We start from the raw sequence: 20,874 nt of genomic DNA, 5'->3' as shown, positions 1-20,874 counted from the left end.
CAACAACAACAAAAGTATATATTGTAACCGACTTGATGGCACTTAACAACAGCAACAATGTATATATAGTACTTTGATAAAAAATAAAAGTGAATTAAAGGTCCCAGGAAGGCAGTTAAAAAAATATCGTTCATTTCACTTGGATTGAAAACACTATTATGTAATTATGAAACAAAAAGCAGTATCTAAAAAAAATACTTACAAAAGAAGTCTTATCTTTCCTTTATTGGGGAGTCTTCCATAAAGTTTTTAAGCTTTAAAATGTTACTTTTTACTTCTGAAAGTAAAAATTCCCAATTTGAATCACCTTAAAGCAAAAGTATTTTTACGGCTATTTCAATAAATGGTGGTTGGTGTTCTGCCTTCCTAAAATAGCAGCCTCCAATATCTGTATTTCAAATGTATTGAGCAGAGACCTACTTGCCTCCCTGAAGAGGGATCTGATGGCCAGAAATAATAAGAGATCTTCCATATCATTGGGATTACTAGCTTCCAGGTCAGCAGGATAAACGAATCACAACCTGAAGGATGAATGCACTGTTGTTCCTAACCAATTATAATTTTTGGTGTCACCTCATCTGGCAGTGCCAAGGGGACAGTCTGCACTCTCTTTATAACCCTCAACTGGTGTCACTGCACTCTGGCATTCATGCTGTTCAAGGCTTTCCCTAAATTCTATGTCACTTTCTTGGTAATCTCTTAGACTTCTGCTTGTGAGTAGGACTGGGCTCCCCACTGTAGAGAGGCACTGGCTTTAGAGCTCAGGGCGGCAGTAGCTGTGCAGGACACAGATTCTATGACTTTTCATCCCCAAATCAGGAAATCAGGAGCAGCTTTTGCTTTTCTTTTACTTTCCCTCTGTCTTTCTCTCTCCATCTCTCCCTGCTTGTATGTATGGATATATTGGTGAGGTATCTGATGAAAAATTCAGGCAGTTTAGCTCTATTTTATGAAAAACAACCTGACAGAGTCTATGACTTACTGAAGTGACACTACCACAATACAAATATTGTGAATGTGCTCTGACTGTGTTTAAGAGGAGGGCTAGAGTGGTGCTTCAGGACAAGCACTGGACTACTAGCCAAAAGGTTGGTGGTTGAAATCTACCAACTGCTCCTCAGAAACCCTATACAGGGTCTCTATGAATTGAAACTCACTCTATGGTGCTTAACAGCAACAATATCAGGAACGAAAGGCCCAGGGGCAGACCATAACTTTGAATTCAAAGTGAAGGTCTCTAGCAAACATAAGCATCAGAGAATTCAGCAAAACAAGCAAGCAATTATTTAAAGAAACCTGGAGGCACACTGCCCTCATTTTCTGACTGGTGGAGATAAGAGTGCTTATGCATGGTGAAAACAAGCAAGCAAGCCACGGAGAGCCAGCCATGCAGGCAGCATAGGCATCAACTACATGTAGTGTTTCCATGCAGGAGGGGAGAGATTCCCTAAACAAAGGTAAGCAAATAACTGTTTTACTTTCTTGTAGAGCATGAAGATGGCTTAAACAACTGAATGTCAGATCAGTCTCTGCATCTCCAGTCACTGGAGGCAGAGGAGCCCAGGGAATGTTTGTGAAGCTCTAGGAAATGCTACACATGACTTTAATACTTTTATCACAAGATGCAAAACAACTGAGGCCATCATGGCTTATAGCTAAGGAAGAAATGGATCAACTTTCTACTCGCTGCATTGCTTCAAGGACATGTGTAAATCTTCACATTTTACCCCAAATGAAAGAAACCTCCCACTATCTGGGCTTATTAATGAAAGCTTCTTTACTAACTATACACACAATTTGAAAATTGTTTAAACAACCCATTACTGAGAACAGTTTGCATAAGTAGCTGAACTGCCTTCAAAAGACACCCGATAATAAATGTCCAAGTTTGTCTTGAAAATTAATCTGGCCATGAAACAAGGAAGTTAACAGGAAGAGGAGGAACATGGTGATGATTCTTTTCACTGCACAAGGCTAGAGATGAACATGCAGTTTCACCCTTTAAGCACCTCCCACCCACATACACCATGCACATAGTGAAGAGAATGCTGAAACTATACCAGTTCCTGAGTGCTGCTGTTATCACTCTTCGTCCACCACAAGGTACAAGTGCAGGGCCAATAGCTTACAGCACCTTAAGAATTTTGAATTATCCACTCAATGGCAGCCCATCCCTGGAGTAACAGAAAATATTTCAATATGGTTTTAAGACAGTCTGCCCCTCTTACTCCAGACACAAGCTGCATTTGCACTGCAGAGTTAAGTACTCAGGTGTTGGGGAAGATACAGTGGCAGCCTTTCATCAATGTAGGCAGCTCCTCAAACTTAGCACTAACATATGGTATTCATATTCATTGCCTAAAATACTCTCCTGTGTCAGCAAATAGTGGCACCTTCTCATCATAGTGGAACAGGTTTCTCTTTGTAAGTAGAGAATGAAGCAGAACCAGCAGCCTCCTTCCCAGGATCTTCAGTGAATCAGTTAGAGGTCCAAGAGTATGTGCTCTCTAACCTCAGGCTCCCCAAATTCTAGCTCTGTGACTGACACAGGAGAGGCCACGAAGGCCATAGGAAAATAAGTTCTATAGACTTCTTATACATGCATAATGCTTCATCAATCCCTTTACAGAAAGGAGGTGAATGACCTATATTTTACCCAAAGCAGTTGTCTTTTTGCCCTTGGATGACCTCTCCATTTCCAACACCTGCAACTGCTCTCAAGACACTAACATTACTAGGCATAACATGAGCATTATCCCTGAAATGGCAACTAAAGTTACAAAGATTACTCCATTTACTTGCTTATTGTTGCTGTTGTTGTGTGCTATTGAGTCAGTTCCGACTCATAGTGACCCTGTATAGGGTTTCTGAGAGCAACTGGTGGGTGTGAACTGCCGACTTTGTGGTTAGCAGTCCAGTGCTTATCCTACAGCTCCACACCAGTGCTCATTTACTTGCTAGAGGGAGGCAATGATTCTTTATTAAGCCTTCAACACAGCAACCTCTAAGATAAAAGGATTTTAAATACAGCCAATTTGGTATAAGTTTACTCTGATTTTTCTCATAAAAGTTCTGAAGTGGTTTTGTCTTGAGTATTCCCTTCCTCCTACAAAACTACAATGGAAGTTTTATTTCAACAAACATTTTTGGTGGCCCAATAGGAAGATAGGAAGATAGTAGCTGTCTTCAGGGACATTACAAACACAGATTATTTAGCCAAAGTCACTTAATGCTCATTCCACTAAATATACAATTAATAAAAATTAAGACTAGCTTCCCTGACAATGTTAACCCAATATTAGCTTTTCATGCTTAGGGTTCATGTGTTTGTTTTGTTAAGCCTATATTTCAGCTTCTTGAAGTGGCAGTTTGTTCCACAGTTATGCCACACTTTCTGTACTAGGAAAAGTAAATGCCAAGCACACTTTCAGGCTTACTTTCTCCTCAATCCTTTTTCTGCCACTGGCTTTGAATGTAGTTGCAGAAAATGCATTGGCACTAAAAACTCAGGTATAGAAGAGCTCAATAGGATTTCTGGGATTAAGAATTTTACCCACTCAATCTGCAACTAAAGCCCACACAGGCCCTTGGGATGAGATACATACCTTTTTCGCATTGGACGATATTGTGTTGGCCATTAAACTTTCTAAATAGTTGCCTAGGCTAATGCCCTTCACTGTGATGATGGCTTCATGGGTAAGCACAGTCCTGCAAAAGGAAGAGTAAAAACTAGAAAATCATAGGCCCATACTGACCCTCAGATTTCTGAGTGTTAAACCAGGAGGCAATGACTTACATTTCAGGGTTCTCTGGATGAGGAGTGTACAGCAACCTCTCATCAACTGACACCAAACTTCTGAGTGTGATCTTGAAAAAATACAGAAACAATGTTTGTGTCTATTTCTCTAGCATTTCTTCCCAAAGCATTTACCCATATGCTTTCATTATAAAATTAGTACTTATTGGAGCCAGAACAGAAGAAACATTTAGGCTCAGGAGGTATGGTTGCATGAAGTCCAGATGTTCCTTCTTGCTATTGTAACCTATTGTCTTAGTTATCTAGTGCTGCTATTACAGAAATACAAGTGGATGCTTCACTGAGACTTTCTTGAAGGTTGTTGTGGAATTTTCCAAGTAAAGAAAGAATTTTCAGGCAGAGAGAAAAGGATACATCAAAGGATACTGTCAGGCATTGTAGGACACATGAAAGACTCCCTGTATCTGTACAAGAGGGAAAGGAACCGAGTCAGGAAGTTAACCATAAGCAAAGGGTCCTATAATTAAGGAGTTTGGACTTTATCTAATGGTAAAGTTCGGAACTTAATCTTTCAGCAAACAGTGACAAAATCAGATTTCTTCTAAGAAAGACAACTGTCAGTGGGGTAGAGCATAGACTAGTAAAGACCAACAGCACAAAGACAATAGTGAGGCTATTGCTATAGGCTGGACTGGTGGTTTTCAGAGTTTCATAGAGGTTCAAAGATGCTTCAGTAACCCCTTCAAGGAAGGGGTTGAGTAAACGCAAGGATTCCTCCCTGTCCTTTTTTTACCCAGATCAAGTCTGTTTTTAGTTGTTTTAAACACTGGGCTTCCTCTGCCTGAAGTCAGGACAGTGGTTCTACTAGGAAGAGAGGCAACTAAATATAAGTACGGATTGCTTCCAGGGTGCTGGTCATGTTCTTTGATGTGCTTGCAGGTTACACAGATGTTTAGCTTATGACAGTTCATCAGAATGTACATTTTTAATATATTAATTATACTTAAAAAAAAGAAAAAGAATACATTGTTCAATAAATCCAGCTTGTCTATGAAACATAAAATGTCACTTAGACAAAGGTATACTGGAAATAAAAGTAAACAAAGGCATTATCCCCTTCACTGAGGAATATTAAGCACCTTTCTCATCTTAGGTCATTACTTACATTGGTAGAACAAAGTTCCATTTTCTTCGCCACTGGATCCACAATAGAATGTTCCTTGATGTATGTCAAAGTGTTACTGGTTCCCAAAATCTAAAAAACAAAGCAAAACTAGATACTGATGTGTCAAAAAAAAAAAAAAAAATTCATTTCATACTGCTAAATACAAAATGCTATTTCGTTTAATAACTTATTTATTGGACAAATAATGTAACTGGGGTTACAACAATGTATAAAACTGACAAAATCCTTATCTTGAGCATTTCCATATTAGTGAATGAAACAGACATTAAACAAAGAGAGGAATTCAAGTCTAGCACAGTGTAAGATAGCAGGCAAGTACCTAAACAAAAAAGTAAGTTAAGAGACCTAGGGTGAAGGGTAGTACTATTTTAGACAAGGCAATCAGGCAAGGCTCCTCTGTCAACAGGATATTTGAGCTCTGGGGGAATAGTGTGTCTAGCCAAGACAGCATCCCACTCAAAGTCCATGTGTTATGTTCGTGGAAGAAAGAGAGCCAAGGCAGCAGAGGAGGTGGAAGTTGGGTAAAGAAAGGGCACAGATAAGACCACTTGTGGTTTAATGGACCATGGAACAACTTTGGACTCAAGTTGAGGGACATTTTAAACTAGCACTCAGGCAGGTCTATGGATTAAGGCAGAAGGGAGGAGGATTTTATGACTGAGGATGGGGTGAAGGGTAAGATTTCGTTTGATTTGAGATAACTTGTTGCTGCTATTGTTGTTAGGTGCCATTGAATCAGTTCCAACTCACAGTGAACTTATGACATCCTCACAAATGTTGTTATGCTTGAGTCCACTGCTACAGCCACTGTGCCAATCCATCTCATTGGGGGTCTTCCTCTTTTTTGTTGACCCTCTACTGTGCCAGTCATGCAGTCCTTCTCTAGGGACTGGTCCGTAGTTGTTGTTGTTAGGTGCCATCGAGTCAGTAAGGACCCACAGCAACCTTATGCATAGCAGAACAAAAACACTGCCCTATCCTGGAGCAACCTCACTACTGTTGCCACGCTTGAGTCCATCAATGCTGCCACTTGACCAATCCATCTCATTGGGGGTCTTCCTGTTTTTCTCGGACCCTCCACATTACCAAACATAATATCCTTCTCCAGTGACTGGTCCCTCCTGACAATATGTCCAAAGTATGAGAGACGAAGTTTGGTCATCTTGGCCTCTAAGGAGCACTCTGGCTGTATTTCTTCCAAAATGGATCTATTGGTTCTTTTGACAGCCCATGGCACTTTCAATATTCTCCTCCAACACCATAACTCAAAAGTTTCAATCCTTCTGCAGTCTTCTTTATTCACTGTCCAGCTTTCACATACATATGAGGTTATTTTAAATACCATGGCTTGAGTCAGGCACACCTTAGTCCTCAAGCTGACATCTTTGCTCTTCAACACTTTAAAAAGGTCTTGTGTAGCAGATTTGTCTACTGCAATATGTCATCTAATTTCTTGACTGCTGCTTCCAGAGTGTTGATAGTTGATTCAAGAAGAAAGAAGTCCTTGACAACTTCAATCTTTTCTCTGTTGATAAAGAATGGTGATTATTGGTTCAGTGGTGAGGATTTTTGTTTTTACATTGAGATGTAATCCATACCGAAGGCTGTGCTCTACATCAGTAAATGTTTTAAGTCCTCTTCACTTTCAGCAAGTAAGGCTGTATCATCTGCATAACAGCACATTGTTAATGAGTCTTCCTCCAATCCTGATGCCACATTTTTCTTCATAGAACCCAGCTTCTCAGATTATTTGCTCAGCATACAGGTTGAATAAGTATGGTGAAAGAATACAAGCTTGTCACACAGCATTCTTAATTTTAAAACATTCAGTGTTCCCATGCTCTGTTTGAACAACTGCCTCTTTGTCCATGTACAGATTCCTCATGAGCACAATTAAGTGTTCCATAATACTAATACTTCGCAATGTTGTCCATAGCTTGTCATGATCCACATAATCAAAAGACTTTGTATAGTCAATAAAGCACAGGTAAACATCTTTCTGATATTCTCTGCTTTCATCAAGATCCATCAGAAATCAGCAATGATATCCCTCGTTCCATGGCCTCATTTGAATCCAGCTTGAACCTCTGGAAGTTCTCTGTCAATGTATGATTGTAGCCATTTCTGTATTGCCTTTAGCGAAACTTTATTTGCATGGGATATCAAAGAGATTGTCCGATGATTTCCGCATTCCATTGGGTCAATCAGTTGGCCAGATAGCTGTCTTCCTAATTTCTTGGCAGAGATGAGTGAGTGCCTCCTGTACCACCTCAATTTCTTGAAAGATTTCAAATTTTTATTCCATCAATTCCTGGTGCCTTGTTCTTTGCCAATTCCTTCAATGCACCTTGGACTTCCTCCTTCAGTATCATTGGCTCTTGATCATATGCTACCTCTTGAAATGGTTGAACATTAACCATTTCCTTTTGGTACAGTGACTCTGTATTTCTTCCATCTTCTCATGATGCTTTCTGCATCATTCAATAATTTGCTCAGTGAATCTTTCAATAATGAAAGTCGAGGCTTGCATTTTTTCTTCATTTCCCCCAGCTTGAGAAATGCTGAGCGTGTTCTTCCTTTTTGGTTTTCTGATTCCAGATCTTTGCACATTTTGTTGTAATCTTTGGCTTTATCTTCTAAAGCTGATCTTTGAAATTTTCTGTTTAGCTCTTGGACCGCCTCATTTCTTCCATTTGCTTTAGCATCTCTACACTGGAGAGCAAGTTTCAGAGTCTCTTCTGACATGCATTTTGACCTTTTCCTTCTTTCTAGTATTCTCAATGACTTTTTGCTGTCTTCATGTATGATGTTCTTGATGTCATCCACAACTCTTCTAGTCTTCAGTCTTTAGTATTCAATGTATCAAATCTATTCTTCAGATAATCTCTAAATTCCGGTTGGATATATTCAAGGTCATATTTGGGCTCTCATGGACTTGTTTTCATTTTCTTCAGCTTCAGTTTGAATTTTCATATGAGTAATTGATGGTCTGTTCCACAGTCTGCCCCTGGCCTTGTTTTCACTGATGATATGGAGCTTTTCCATCCATCATCTCTTTCCACAGATGTAGTCAATTTGATTTCTATGAATTCCATCTGATGAGGTCCATGTGTATAGTCATCTCTTATGCTGTCTAAAGAAAGTATTTGAAATGAACAAATCATTGGTTTTTCAGAATTCTATCATGCGTTCTCCAGCATCATTTCTATCACCAAGGCCATATTTCCCAACTCTGATCCTTCCTCTTTTCTCCCAACCTTTGCATTCCAATCACCAGTAATGATCAATACATCTTGATTGCATGTTAGATCAATTTCAGATCAAAGAAGTTGGTAGAATTCTTCTATTTTATCCTCACTGGCTTTAGTGCTTGGTACATAAATTTGAATAATAGTGGTATTAACTAGGCTTCCCTGTAGGCACATGGATATTATCCTATCACAGATATTTTGTACCTCATGACTGATCTGAATATGTTCTTTTTGACTATGACTGCAACCCCATTCCTTTTCAATTTGTCATTCCCTACATAGTAAACCATGTGGTTGTCAGATTCAAAATGGCCAACACCAGTCCATTTCAGCTCACTAATGCCTAAGATATTGATGTTTATGTATTCCATTTCATTTTTGACAACTTCCAATTTTCCCAGATTCATACTTCATACATTCCTTGTTCCAATTTTCAATGGATGTTTACAGCTGTTTCTCTTCATTTTGAGTTGTGTCCCATAAGCAAATGAAGGTCCCACGGGCTTTTTCCCATGAGCTTTACTCCAGTCGTGTTATCACAGTCAGATCTACTTTGAGGAGGCAGCTCTTCCCCAGTTGAATTTTGAGTACATTCCAACTTGAAGGGCTCATTTTCTGGCACTATATCTGACAGTGTTTCTCTGCTTTCATAAGGTTTTCAGTGACTAAATATTTGGAAGTAATTCATCTCTCTTTCTTCCTAGTCTGTCTTCGTGTGGATGCTCATCTGAAACCTGTCCACCAAGTCTCGCCATCCTAGCTTCTAAGGAACATTCTGGATGTACTTCTTCCAACACAGATTTTTTGTTCTGGCAAACATGATACTTTTAGTACTATTTTCCAACACCATAGCTAAAGTGCATCAATTCTTTAATGGTCTTTCTTACTCATTGTCCAACTTTCACATGCATATGAGGCTATTGAAAATACCATGACTTGGGTCAGTCCTTAAACTGACTGACACCTTTGTACTTGCACACTTTCAAGAAGTCATGTGCAGATTTGCTTAATGCAATATATTGTTTCATTTCTTGACTACTGCTTCCATCAATGTTGATAACAGATACAAACAAAATGAAGTCTTGGACAACTTCAGTCTTCTCTCCATTTATCATGATGTTATTTGTTGGTCCAGTTTTGAGGATTTTAATTTTCTTTACATTGAGGTGCAACCTACACTGAAGATTGTGGTGTTTGATGGAGTTTATGGAGTTGGTGGATCTGTAGATAAGCACTGGACTACAAAACCACAAGGTCAGTGGTTGGAGCCCATCACTTTGCAGGAGAAAAGATAAGGCTTTCTACTCCTAAAAAGATTTAAAGCTGCTGAAACCCTATACAAGGTCCTGAGGTGGCACTGTAGGATGAACACTAAACTTCTAACTGCAAGGTTGGTAGTTCAAACCACCAGACACTCCTTGGAAAAGCAGGGTTCCTATGAGTCAAAACAAACTGAGGGCACTTAACAACAACAAGATGGAATTTACAGAACAATAAATCATCTCTTAAATTTCCCAGAAATCATGACTGGGAGCTTCAGGATTAAGTAATTATTTACTGTAAGAAGATACTAGCAGAGAACATGCAGCATGGGGCTCACCGCTTTCAATAACGTGGGCAGCCCCCACTCAGTACTGAGCAGGCGGTGGCTGTGAAGGCGGCCATGGCTGTCCACCGTCCGCTTCAAGACATCCACTCCCACAACACAAGGATTCATTGGATTTGGGTACTTCCTCATGGCAGCCTCGATGACGGTGTTCCATGGGTGGCTGGGAATAAATACAATCAGCCAGCATAAACAAGTTATCCCTGAGATCTGTAAAGTGCCAGACTGTGCAGGAACTCCCTGAGTGCAATAAAAATCCACATCGATGCTTATATCAAAATGCTTTACTTTGGGGTTTAAGTGAAGGTATTTTATGACAAAATAAATTCATATGTGGAATTCTTCTGATCTAACTATAGGCAATTACAAAACTGTGCCTGACAGACCTCATGGGGAGTACACTGCTGTTGCACTGCAGTCTCTGAAGGAAGTTGTAGTCAAGGACTAAGCCTACCCTTGCCCTAAAAGCCACGCTCATCTGTAGTCCTTGCCAGACACTTTTATGGGAAGCTCAACTGAGACACTTTTGTCTACTTTGATATAGTGCTTTGCACTCCAACATATCTCTTTCCTTCCCCAAGATCACCATAAAGCACAGATTAGATCTTAAATTCTAAAGTACTTGGTTTGGGGAAAGTTACAGTTTACAGCCTGGTATAGATAAGTTGTAAGGTAAACACTGGACAGCTACTGCAAGGTCAATGGTTCAAGCCCACCAGCCACTCCTTGAAAACCCTGTATCATCAGGTCATTATGAGTTGGAACCAACTCGACAGCACTTAACAACAACATCAACATGATTTACAGCAGGTGTCTTAAGTGTATTTTGTATCTTAACATAAGTTCAGATGTCAATTGACTTCTTTGTTACTTCCCCAATGCTTGCTGACCATTAAACCAGCTGTGTGGTCATACTTAGACAAATCAGGGCAAGCCCTGGGAAGGGCCTTTTGCCCTTGGTTTACACAAAGAACTAGGGAACTTGCCTGAACATGCCCCTTAATGATTTACTGATAATAGTTACACTTTATCTAATTTAAGTTAAAAGTTGGGGTCCTGATATTGTCTTATATTGTATTAGATTTTAAATTCTACAGCACTTAGTTTGGGGAAGGCCATGGTTAACTGTGGGAGCTCAAACACCATTATGAGTATTGATATAAATTCATCCTCCATTGAGTTCATTCTTTTTATCACTAACTAGCAATGTAAAAAGCTTTGTCCTCAGGTTGTGGGTGTTTGAAAGTAGATTACAACTCCCCTAGCCAGACCAGTCTTACCCTTAGGAAACTTGCCTGGACATGCCCTTAGTGGAAGCTTGGATGCCAGGACTACATGGTCATGAGTCAAACCCTGACCACAAAGTCAGAGGGTCTCAGAACTGTGAGAAATAACTCTTGTTGGCTGGTCCATCTTCATGACTAAAGGAAGTCTTTGGGGTAGTAGGCTAGAATAACAAAAGCTCAGATGAGGTGAAGAACTAGTTTGACAAGCTAGGAATGTTAAATAAGAATACAGTCATTAAGACCATTTTGGCTTCTCTGGGGGTAGGGAAAACATGCTGGTAAATTTGTAAATGGGGAACTGGAACTGGAGCAGGGGCTTTTTCTAGACAGAGGAATAAAACTGTTTGAGGATTGGCCATGCCATGTGTGTCTGCCTGTGTCTACTGGGTTGGGTGCCTGAGTTTGCAAAATCAAATAAAGAAAATCTCACGCTCCCTACCTAAAATGAGTACAGATTGGATTACTTGAGTGTTTGTTGGTATGGACAACATTTCTCACAGAACCATTCCTTTAAACTTTTCTAATCTGTAGCTGCATACTTATCCCAATCATAGTCCTTCCTTAACATCTCTATCACCCTTAATCATCCACCCTACTCCCACCCTTCTGTAGTATCTGTGAGAAATAACTCTTGTGAGTGTTGTCCATCTTCAGGAATTCCTGAGATTGCTAGACCTGGCAGACAGATTGTTGATTTACATCCAGGGATGTGTAATCAGGTTCTTCTAGGACTAGGGAATTTAAATAAGAATACAGTCATTAAGACCATGAGCAAGCCATTTTGGCTTCTTTGGGGGTAGGGAAAATAGGCCATGCCATAGAATTGTATATGGGGAACTGGAATTGGAGGAGGGGCTTTTTGGAGAAAAGAATAAAAACCATTTGTGGCAGGCCATGTGGTGCATCTGCCCGTATTTACTGGGTTGGGTGCCCAATTTTGCAAAATCAAGTTAACAGAAACTCACTCTCACTAAAATGAGTAGAGATTGGATTACTTGAGCGTTTGGCCATATGGACAGAGTTTCTCACACACCCGCAACAGTGATGAATTGATTGGCTGCCAATCATGATTTTGTGAAATTTCCTTTGTTTCTAATGTCCTGTAGTTAGCCAAATAGGAATCTAGGAAAATGAAAAGTCTTCAAAAATGAAATGCAATGCATAAAGACTGATATCCTAGACATTAGTGAGCTGAAATGGACTGGTATTGAAAATTTAAAATAGGAAAATCATAGTTTACTATTCCAGGAATGACAATTTGAAGAGGAATAGCATTACATTTATCATCAAAAAGACCATTTCAAGATCTATCTTGAAATGCAATGCTGTATATGATATGGTTATATCCATATGCCTACAAAGAAGACTTGAGCACAAGTGTGGTGCTATAAGATAAATACTGGACTGATAACTGCTAGATTGGCAGTTCAAAGCCATTAGCTGCTCCTTGGAAACCTTATACAGTCCAGTGCTTATCTTATACATGTTTCCTAGGAATCTGAACTGACTTGATGGAACTTAGCAACAACAATAAACAAGAAAGGTCAGTTAATATGATTATTATTATAATTTACTACCAAACACTAAAGCCAGTAATGATGAAGCTGAAGAATTCTAACTTCAACAGTCAGATATTGAGAAAACATGCTATCAAGATGCATTGATAATTACTGGTGATTAGAATGAGTAAGTTGAAAACCAAAAGGATAGGATCAGTATTTAGAAAGGTGACTTTGGTGATAGAAACAATGCTGGAGATCCTATGATAAAATTTTGCAATGTCAATGACTTATTTCTTTGCAAATACATTTTCCAACACAAAAGGCACCTACACACCTGGATCTCACCAGATTGAAAACACAAGAATCAAACTGAGGAGGCAGGGCAAGATGGCTGACTAGGCAGAAACACTATGCAGACTCTCTGCAGCAAGGATACTGAAAACCAGATAAAACAAATTCAGAGGATGGTCCTGGAACTCTGAGCTTCAGATAAAAAGTAGATCGAGTATTTATCGGGAGACTGAGTTGAGCAGATATGGCAAGAAAGGAGGTGACTATTGATTTTGGGTAGTCAGCAGTTGATGGGACCTGCCATAGCTACCTTGAATATGTGTGAGCACATTAAGAAACAAGGAAACAAATTCACGGCCAAATAGTCAGTTTTGGGAAGAAAATTTCCCTATCATGAAAGATGAGTAGATAAACATTCAATTAGTTGAACCACTCCAAGCATGATAGATCCCAAAAGAAAATCACCAAGCCATAACACAATCAAACTATCCAACATCAAACATAAGGAAAGAAATGTTACCTACAGAGGAAAAACATTAATATTAAGCTCTATCCAGAATGTGGGACCCTATCCAGACAAGCAGGATGCATGTATGAAACTGTAATCACTGCAATGAAATGATGAGTGTAAAACAGATGTTCTCCCATGTAAATTATCAATTAAAAAAAAAAAAAAGACTAAGCTCTTTCTTTCAGAAAAAAACATGTAGGCAAGAAGGAAATGGGCAGATATATACAAAACTATAAAAGAAAAAATATATACAAAATATGAAAGATACATACAAAACTATGAAAGAAAAAAACTTCCAATCAAGAAACATAACCAGCAAACCTGGTGGCTATGGTAAATGGTACTCTTCTCCAAATTTCTTAATCAGAGCTGTCTTACTATTATAGAGGACCAACTGATTTTTGTATATTGATCTTGTACCCTGTCACTTTGCTGAGTCTTTCAATGCGTTTCAATAATTTTCTTGCTGAGTCGTTGGGATTTTCTATGTATAGGATCATATCGTGTGCAAATAGAGCTGTAGTTCTTCTTTGCCAATTTGGATTCCTTTTATTTTCCCTATCTTGCCTTATAGCTCTGAATAAGACTTCTAATACAATACTGAATATGAGTGGTGATAAAGGGCATCCTTGTCAAGTTCCTTTTCGCAAAGGGAAAGCTTTCAGTTTCTCTCCATGAAAGTTATTCTGGCTGTTGGGTTTTGTATATAATCTCTTATGTTTTGTAGTTTTGTTTTGTTTTTTTAATCAAGAATGAATATTGGATTTTGTCAAAAGTCTTTTCTGTATCAATCAGTATGACCGTGTGGTTCCTCTTATTTTTTAAACTTACATGGTGGATTATGTTGATTGGTTTTCTAATATTGAACCACCCTTGCCTCCCTGGAATAAATCTCACTTGGTCATGATGTATTATTATTATTTTGATGTATTATTTTTTTAATATGTTGTTGAATTCTATTTGGCTAGGATTTTGTTGAGAATTTTTTCATCTATGTTCACGAGGGATATTAGTCTATAATTTTATTTTTTAGTGATGTGCTTGCCTAATTTTGATATGAGGGTTATTCTGGCTTCATAAAATATATTCTGGAATTTTCCAACTTTTTCTATATTCTAGAATAGTTTGGATAAAATTGGTGTCATCTCATCTCTGAATGTTTGGTAAAATACACCATTTAAAAAGTGCCTGGACTTTTGCGGGTAGGGGGTGGGCAGAATGTTTTAATGACGTGATCCATTTCTACTTTAGTTATACATCTGTTTCAAGTTTTCTACTTTACTCTCTGTTCATTTAGGTAGGTTGTGTTTTTTTTTAAAATATATCCATTTAGTCTAGATTTTCTAATTTATTTGAGTACAACTATTCATATTATTTTGTTGGTTCTGTTGTCATGTCACCCTTATAATTTTTTATGCGTGCTATTTGAGTCTTCTCCCATGATTCTTTTGTTAGATTTCCTACTGTCAGTTTTATGAATCGTATCAATTCTATTGTTTTTCTGTTTTCTAATTACTTTATTTCTGATCTAGTCTTAATTATTTCTTTGTTCTGGTGGCTATAGGCTTACTTTGCTTGTCTTTTTATAATTGTTGGAGATGTTGTGTTAATAGGTTGATCTTGGTTCTTTCTTCTTTATGGATGTGTGTGTTTGTTGCTATAAATTGCATTCTCAGGATTGCTTTTGCTGTGTCCTCAAGGTTTTGGTATGTTGTGTTTTCATTTTCATTTGCCTCAAGGAATTTTTTTACTTTGTGTTTTAATTGTTCTATTACCCAGTAGCTTTTAAACAGGATGTTATTCAGGTTCCATGTATTTTCTTTTGTTTCCTTGATCTTCCTATTGTTGATTTCTAATTTTATAGCATTGTAATCTGAGAAGATGAATTATACTATTTTGACATTATTGAGACTTGTTTTGTGGCCTAACATATTCTGGAGAATGTGCACTGGAAAAGAATGTGTATTGTGTTGTTGTGTTGATTGCTCTGTACAAATCCACAATGTCAAGTTGAAAGATTGTGTTTAATTCCTCAGTGTCTATGTTGAGTTTCTTCCTAGTTTTTCTGTTCTTTTTGAAGTGGTGTATTAAAATGTACTATAATTGTTGAGTTGTCTATTCCTTTCTTCAATTTTAGTAGTGTTTGATTTATGTATTTTGATGCTTTTTTGTTGGGTGGATAGATATTTATTAAAGCTATGTCCTGTTGTTCAATTGACCCATTAGTCAAAATAAACTTCTTTTGTCTTTTGCTGGGTTTTGCCTAAGAGTCTAGTTTACGGGCAACTTAGACATTGGCTACCTAAAATGAGGGGGTGATAAAGGCATAAAGTGACTGGCTTACAAGTTTTCAAGAGGCAGTTTAGTTTAAAAGTGTGTGGGGGAAGGTAGAGACCTCACTGAATAGTTCTCATCTTCTCTACATGGGTCTGGTGAAAAGAGATGGGGGATAAGATTCTTATGATTCAATAGTGAGTAATGTTACTATGACTAATTGCAACTGTCACAACTGTAAAAGTAAAAGTTTTATAACCAAAATGGGGGAGTAGTTAACCTCACAGTCCAGAAACAGAGGACCATAGGACCATCAAGGGAAAAGAGCACAAGTGGAACGTGGGATCATATCCAGAGAAGCTGTGACACCAGAGATTGAGGCAGAGATGAGGACATGGAGAGAAGGAGCAGCTGAGAACTTTAGACTCATGGAAAGAAAGGGATTGAGTGCTGGCAGCTGGGAGGCAGGCTTGCAGGATGTGCCCTTTTGTTGTTTAAATTATTACATATTCTTGAGTGTTTTTTTTGTGCATCTCCCCACCCTCTCAAAAAAAAATTTTTTTTTTTAAAGTCTATTTTATCAGATATTACTATTGCCACTCCTGCTCTTTTTTTTTTTTTTTTTTTGCCACTAGCTTGATATATTTTTCCATTCTTTTAAAAGCATGTATATTTGTCTTTGGGTATGATAGGTGTCCCTTTGTAGACAGCATATTGAAGGGTCCTGTTTTCTTATCTATTCTGTTACTCCCTGTCTCTAACTGATGCATATAATCAATCTAAATTCAGCATAATTATCAATTATTGATTGCAGTCACTTTGCTCTGTATTTTTCTTTCTTTCCTACTTTCTTTTTCTTTTTTGTGGTGCTGCTGATTTCTTTATCCCACTTGCTTTCTTGTGCTGAGTTCAATTTTTGTGCTTTTTCTTTTAGTTCTTCATAGTTTTAATGTTTACAGAATTGTCATGGATTTCCCTTTTCTTGATCTGATATGAACGTATATGAATTTTTTTAAAGTTATCATGTAATTTGCTAATTTCTTCCCCATTTTAAAACAGTCTGTTTTATCTTGAAATCTACTTGAGCTCCTCCTCACCAGGAATTCTGTAATTATACTTATCCCTCCTTTCACTTTGTGGGAGCCTCATCATTTATTGACACATCTGATTCCCTGTTTTCAGTCATGTAGTTTTGTTCTATTGTGGACATTTCCATATCTGGGCTGAATTCAGATGGTGTTGCTATGTATGTCAATCTCTGGATTTTGTCTACTGTTGTTGGCTCAGTCTAAAGAACTCCCTTTAGAAGTTTATGTAAAGCTGGCTTGGTTTTATACAAACTTCTTTCATTCCTTTTTATCTGGATATGTTCCAATTTTGCCATCGCATTTGAGGGATAAATGGTGAGCCATATATAAACCAAGAATCATATACCAACCAAGGATCATATACCTAGCCAAGCTATCCCTCAAGTACAGTCACAAAATTAGAAGGGTTCCAGATAAACAGAAATTAAAGGATTTTTACAATCTAAGCAGCTTTACAAAAATTACTAAAGGGAATCATTTGGACTGATAACCAACAACAGCTGGAGATTAACATATATGGCAACACCATCTGGAATTCAGTCCAGATATGGAAGTACCAGCTTACAACAAAACTATAAGACTGAAAATAAGTAATCAAAGATGTCAGTTTATGATGAAGACAACTACAAAGCTAAAGGAATGAAAATTATATTACAGAGTCCCTGGTGGGGAGGAGCTCAGGTAGATTTCAAGGCAGAACAGACTTTTTTAAAATGGAGAAGAAATGAAAAATTACAGGATAACCTAAAAGAAACCTAAAACATCTTTACATCAAATCAAGGAAAGGAAACTCCATGAAAAATTTATAAATATTAAAACTTTTAGGAAATTGACAAGAACACACAGAAACTCAATACAGGAAACCATGTAGAACAAAAAATGAGCAGCAACCCCAAACATACACAGCAAAATGACTACAGTCAATACATTGTTGTTGTTGTTAAGTGCCATCGAGTCGGGTCCGACCCATAGCGACCCTGTACAGGGTTTCCGAGGGTGTAAATATTTACGGGAGTAGAAAGCCTCATCTTTCTCCCGCGGAGCGGCTGGTAGTTTCGAACTGCTGACCCTAAGGTTCGCAGCCCGATTCGTAACCACTACGCTACCAGAGCTCCTTACCTATTGATAATTATGCTGAAAATCAATGGATTAAATACACCAACCAAGAGACAGAAAACAGCAGAAAGGAATCCTTCAATATGCTATTTACAAGAGGCACACTTTATTCCACTTTTGAAAAAGGATAGAACAACCAGAAAGAAACTCAACAAGGACAGAGAGAGACTAAACAACAAAATAAACAACTTGACATCATAGATTTATCCAGAGCACTCAACCCAACAACGGAATAATACATATCCTTTCCATTGCACAGAGAACAAATAAAATACAAGACAAAAAAAATTCTTGGGGCAAATGGAAATGAAAACACAACATACCAAAACCTTGAGTACACAGAAAAAGCAGTGCTGAGAGTGCAATTTACAGCAATAAACACACACATCCAAAAAGAAGAACCAAGATCAACACATTAACACAACACCTCCAACAATTAGAAAAAGACAAGCAAAGTAAGCCTATAGCTACCAAAAGAAAAGAAATAACTAAGATTAAAGCAGAAATAAATTAATTAGATGCCTCCAGTGCTGCATCAATTGGTTGAAAGATTTCAATTTGTATTCCATCAATTCCCACAGCCATATTCTCTGCCAATGCTTTTAGTGCACCTTGGACTTTTTCCTTCAGTATCATTGGCTCTTGATAATATACTACCTCTTGAAATGGTTGGACATCAACCATTTATTTTTGGTACAATGACTCTGTGTATTCCTTCTATCTTCTTTTGATCCTTCCTGCATCATTCAATATTTTGCCCATAGAATTCTTCAATATTGTAAGTTGATGCTTGAAACTTTTCTTCTGTTCTTTCATCTTGAGGAATGCTAAGTGTGGTCTTGTTTAGTTGCTAGCTCCAAGTTTTTAGCCATATCATATATTAATTTACTTTGTCTTCGCAAAGCTGCCCTTTGAAATATTCTGTTTAGCTCTTTTACCTTCTTATTTCTTCCATTCACTGTGACTTCTCTACACATGAGAGCAAGTTTCAGAGTCTCTTCTGACATCATTTCTGTCTTTTCTTTCTTTCTTGTTTCCTTAATGACATTTTGCTTTCTTTGTGTATGATGTTCTTGATGTCATCCTACAACTCTCTGGTCTTCAGTGATTAATGTCTAATGCAACAAACCAGTTCTTGAGATGGTCTCTAAATTCAGGTGGGACAGGTCAAACGTCAAATTTTGGCTCTTGTGGACTTGTTTTTATTTTTAGTTGAGCCTGAACTTGCATAGGAGCAATTAATTCCACAGTCTGACCCTTGCACCTTAACACAAACCAAATAATACTGTTAAGGACCTTTGAGTTGATGCTGACTCATAATCTCCAAAGAACGGCTGATGCATTCAAAATGCCAACCTTTTGGGTACCAGTACAATGTTATTTTACAACACCATGCCAGAACTCCAAACCAAACAATGTTGTTGTTGTTATGTGCCGTGTAGACGGTTCTGACTCATAGAGACCCTGTACAGGGTTTCCGAGGCTATAAATCTTTATGGGAGCAGAGAACTTCATCTTTCTCCCACAGAACAGCTGGTAGTTTTGAACTGCGGTTTGCAGCCCAATTCATAGCCACTATGCTACCAGAGCTCCTTACAATAGTTTATCTTAAATAGTAAAGAATGTTTACCTTGAGCATTAAGGTCTTTTAAAGACCTAATTATATGGGACCAAACAGGCAAAACACAACTAGAAACCTAAATAGGAAACTTAGGTTTTATGTTAATGAAGGAGAAGCAATTCAGAGCAGGAGGGTGGGTGAGAATGGTTGTACCACTTGAAGAATGTCGGTCAATTGTACATGTACAAAATACTTTATTCTTCTATTTGTTGTTGCTGGGATATGCACAGCAAACCATACACTAATTAGAAGAATAGAGTATTTTGTTCCACCTTCCAAATGACATGTGACTTTAGGCAACCAATTTTTTTTCTAATTATATAAAGTATGTTTTCAAAAATTTAAATTAGGAGAGGCAGGACTTGATGGCAGTTAGGGTGGAGGTGTAGTGAAGTTTACCATCAGTAATACCACAGAATACCAGGCAAAGCAGATCCAGGGCTGAGCTCCAAAACTTGGAACCACTTAGGTACAAATATTTTAAAAGTTTGAAGGCATATAGCTAGTGGAACTTGAAGCAGAAGTAAGAAATGACATACTTTTGAATCTGCCAGGCTTGGTGGCCTGGAGCCCACAACTTGGGCAAGACCAACCAGCTAGATCAAGTGAGGGAGCAGACAAACCATGGAAAAAACCACGGGAACCTCGGAGTAAAGGTGGACAATATACTTTGTTGCTTTTGCTTTGTAAGGAATTTCATTTTTCGGTATCTGTTCATTGGTGACTACAGGGGGTACCTAAGCGAGTCGACACTCACCACTGGTGAGTTCTTCTACCATGTATGCACACAGATACTCTCAGCCCAAGAGCTGGCCCTAAATGTATTTTGTTGTTGTTTTTTTAATATGGGAAAGGCCAGGACAGGGGTGTAGAGAGGGAAAGTGAGTTTAAAAACAAAACAGGCCAAAAATTAAATTAAATACTGAGGTACAGCATAATAACCAACAGTGGCATCATGAAATAGCTCAGGCAGCTTTGAAAGCAAGAAGCTGAAGAGAAGACATTAACGTCACACTCATATTAGGCTACAGATTTTTTTTTCTTTCTTCTCTCCCGCCTCTCCCTTTTCTGTGATTACAGGCTACAGTATTTTGTTGTTGTTGTTTTTTGTTGGGTTGTTGCTGTTTTTTCTTCTGTTTTTTTTTTTTGTTGTTGTTGTTGTTTTGCTGGTGCTGTTTTGCTGTTCTATGCTCCCCCTTCTACCTTTGGGGGATTCTTTCTCTCCCTATATTACCCAAGAAATGTCAGCAACTGCAGCCATATAGTCAATCTACAATTATACTCTGTAAAACACCAAAACCCAGGCAAGAACCAATACCAACTGCCATATACCAGGGAGGCAGACAATACCTGTGAAAGTTACTCTGAGTTAAGCAATAAGAAGA

The 20,874-nt window shown here is 38.1% G+C and overlaps 1 protein-coding gene across 1 annotated transcript in view; it reads right to left on the bottom strand.

The window, feature by feature from the left end:
• Positions 1-2,135: 2,135 nt before the first annotated feature.
• The window catches only part of LOC102840571 (protein slowmo homolog 1-like), a 23,817-nt gene continuing 5,078 nt past the window's right edge, over positions 2,136-20,874 (bottom strand). The window contains exons 2-6 of the mRNA XM_006876929.1: positions 9,795-9,963; positions 4,923-5,012; positions 3,797-3,867; positions 3,606-3,708; positions 2,136-2,174 (exon numbers count right to left, since the gene is read on the bottom strand). Of these exons, the coding sequence (XP_006876991.1) occupies positions 2,136-2,174; positions 3,606-3,708; positions 3,797-3,867; positions 4,923-5,012; positions 9,795-9,963 (472 nt within the window). The remainder of the gene's footprint in view (positions 2,175-3,605; positions 3,709-3,796; positions 3,868-4,922; positions 5,013-9,794; positions 9,964-20,874) is intronic.

The sequence above is a fragment of the Chrysochloris asiatica genome, unplaced genomic scaffold (assembly GCF_000296735.1).
Source record: "Chrysochloris asiatica unplaced genomic scaffold, ChrAsi1.0 scaffold00429, whole genome shotgun sequence".
NCBI lineage: Eukaryota > Metazoa > Chordata > Mammalia > Afrosoricida > Chrysochloridae > Chrysochloris > Chrysochloris asiatica.
This window is presented reverse-complemented; position numbering and strand designations above follow the sequence as displayed.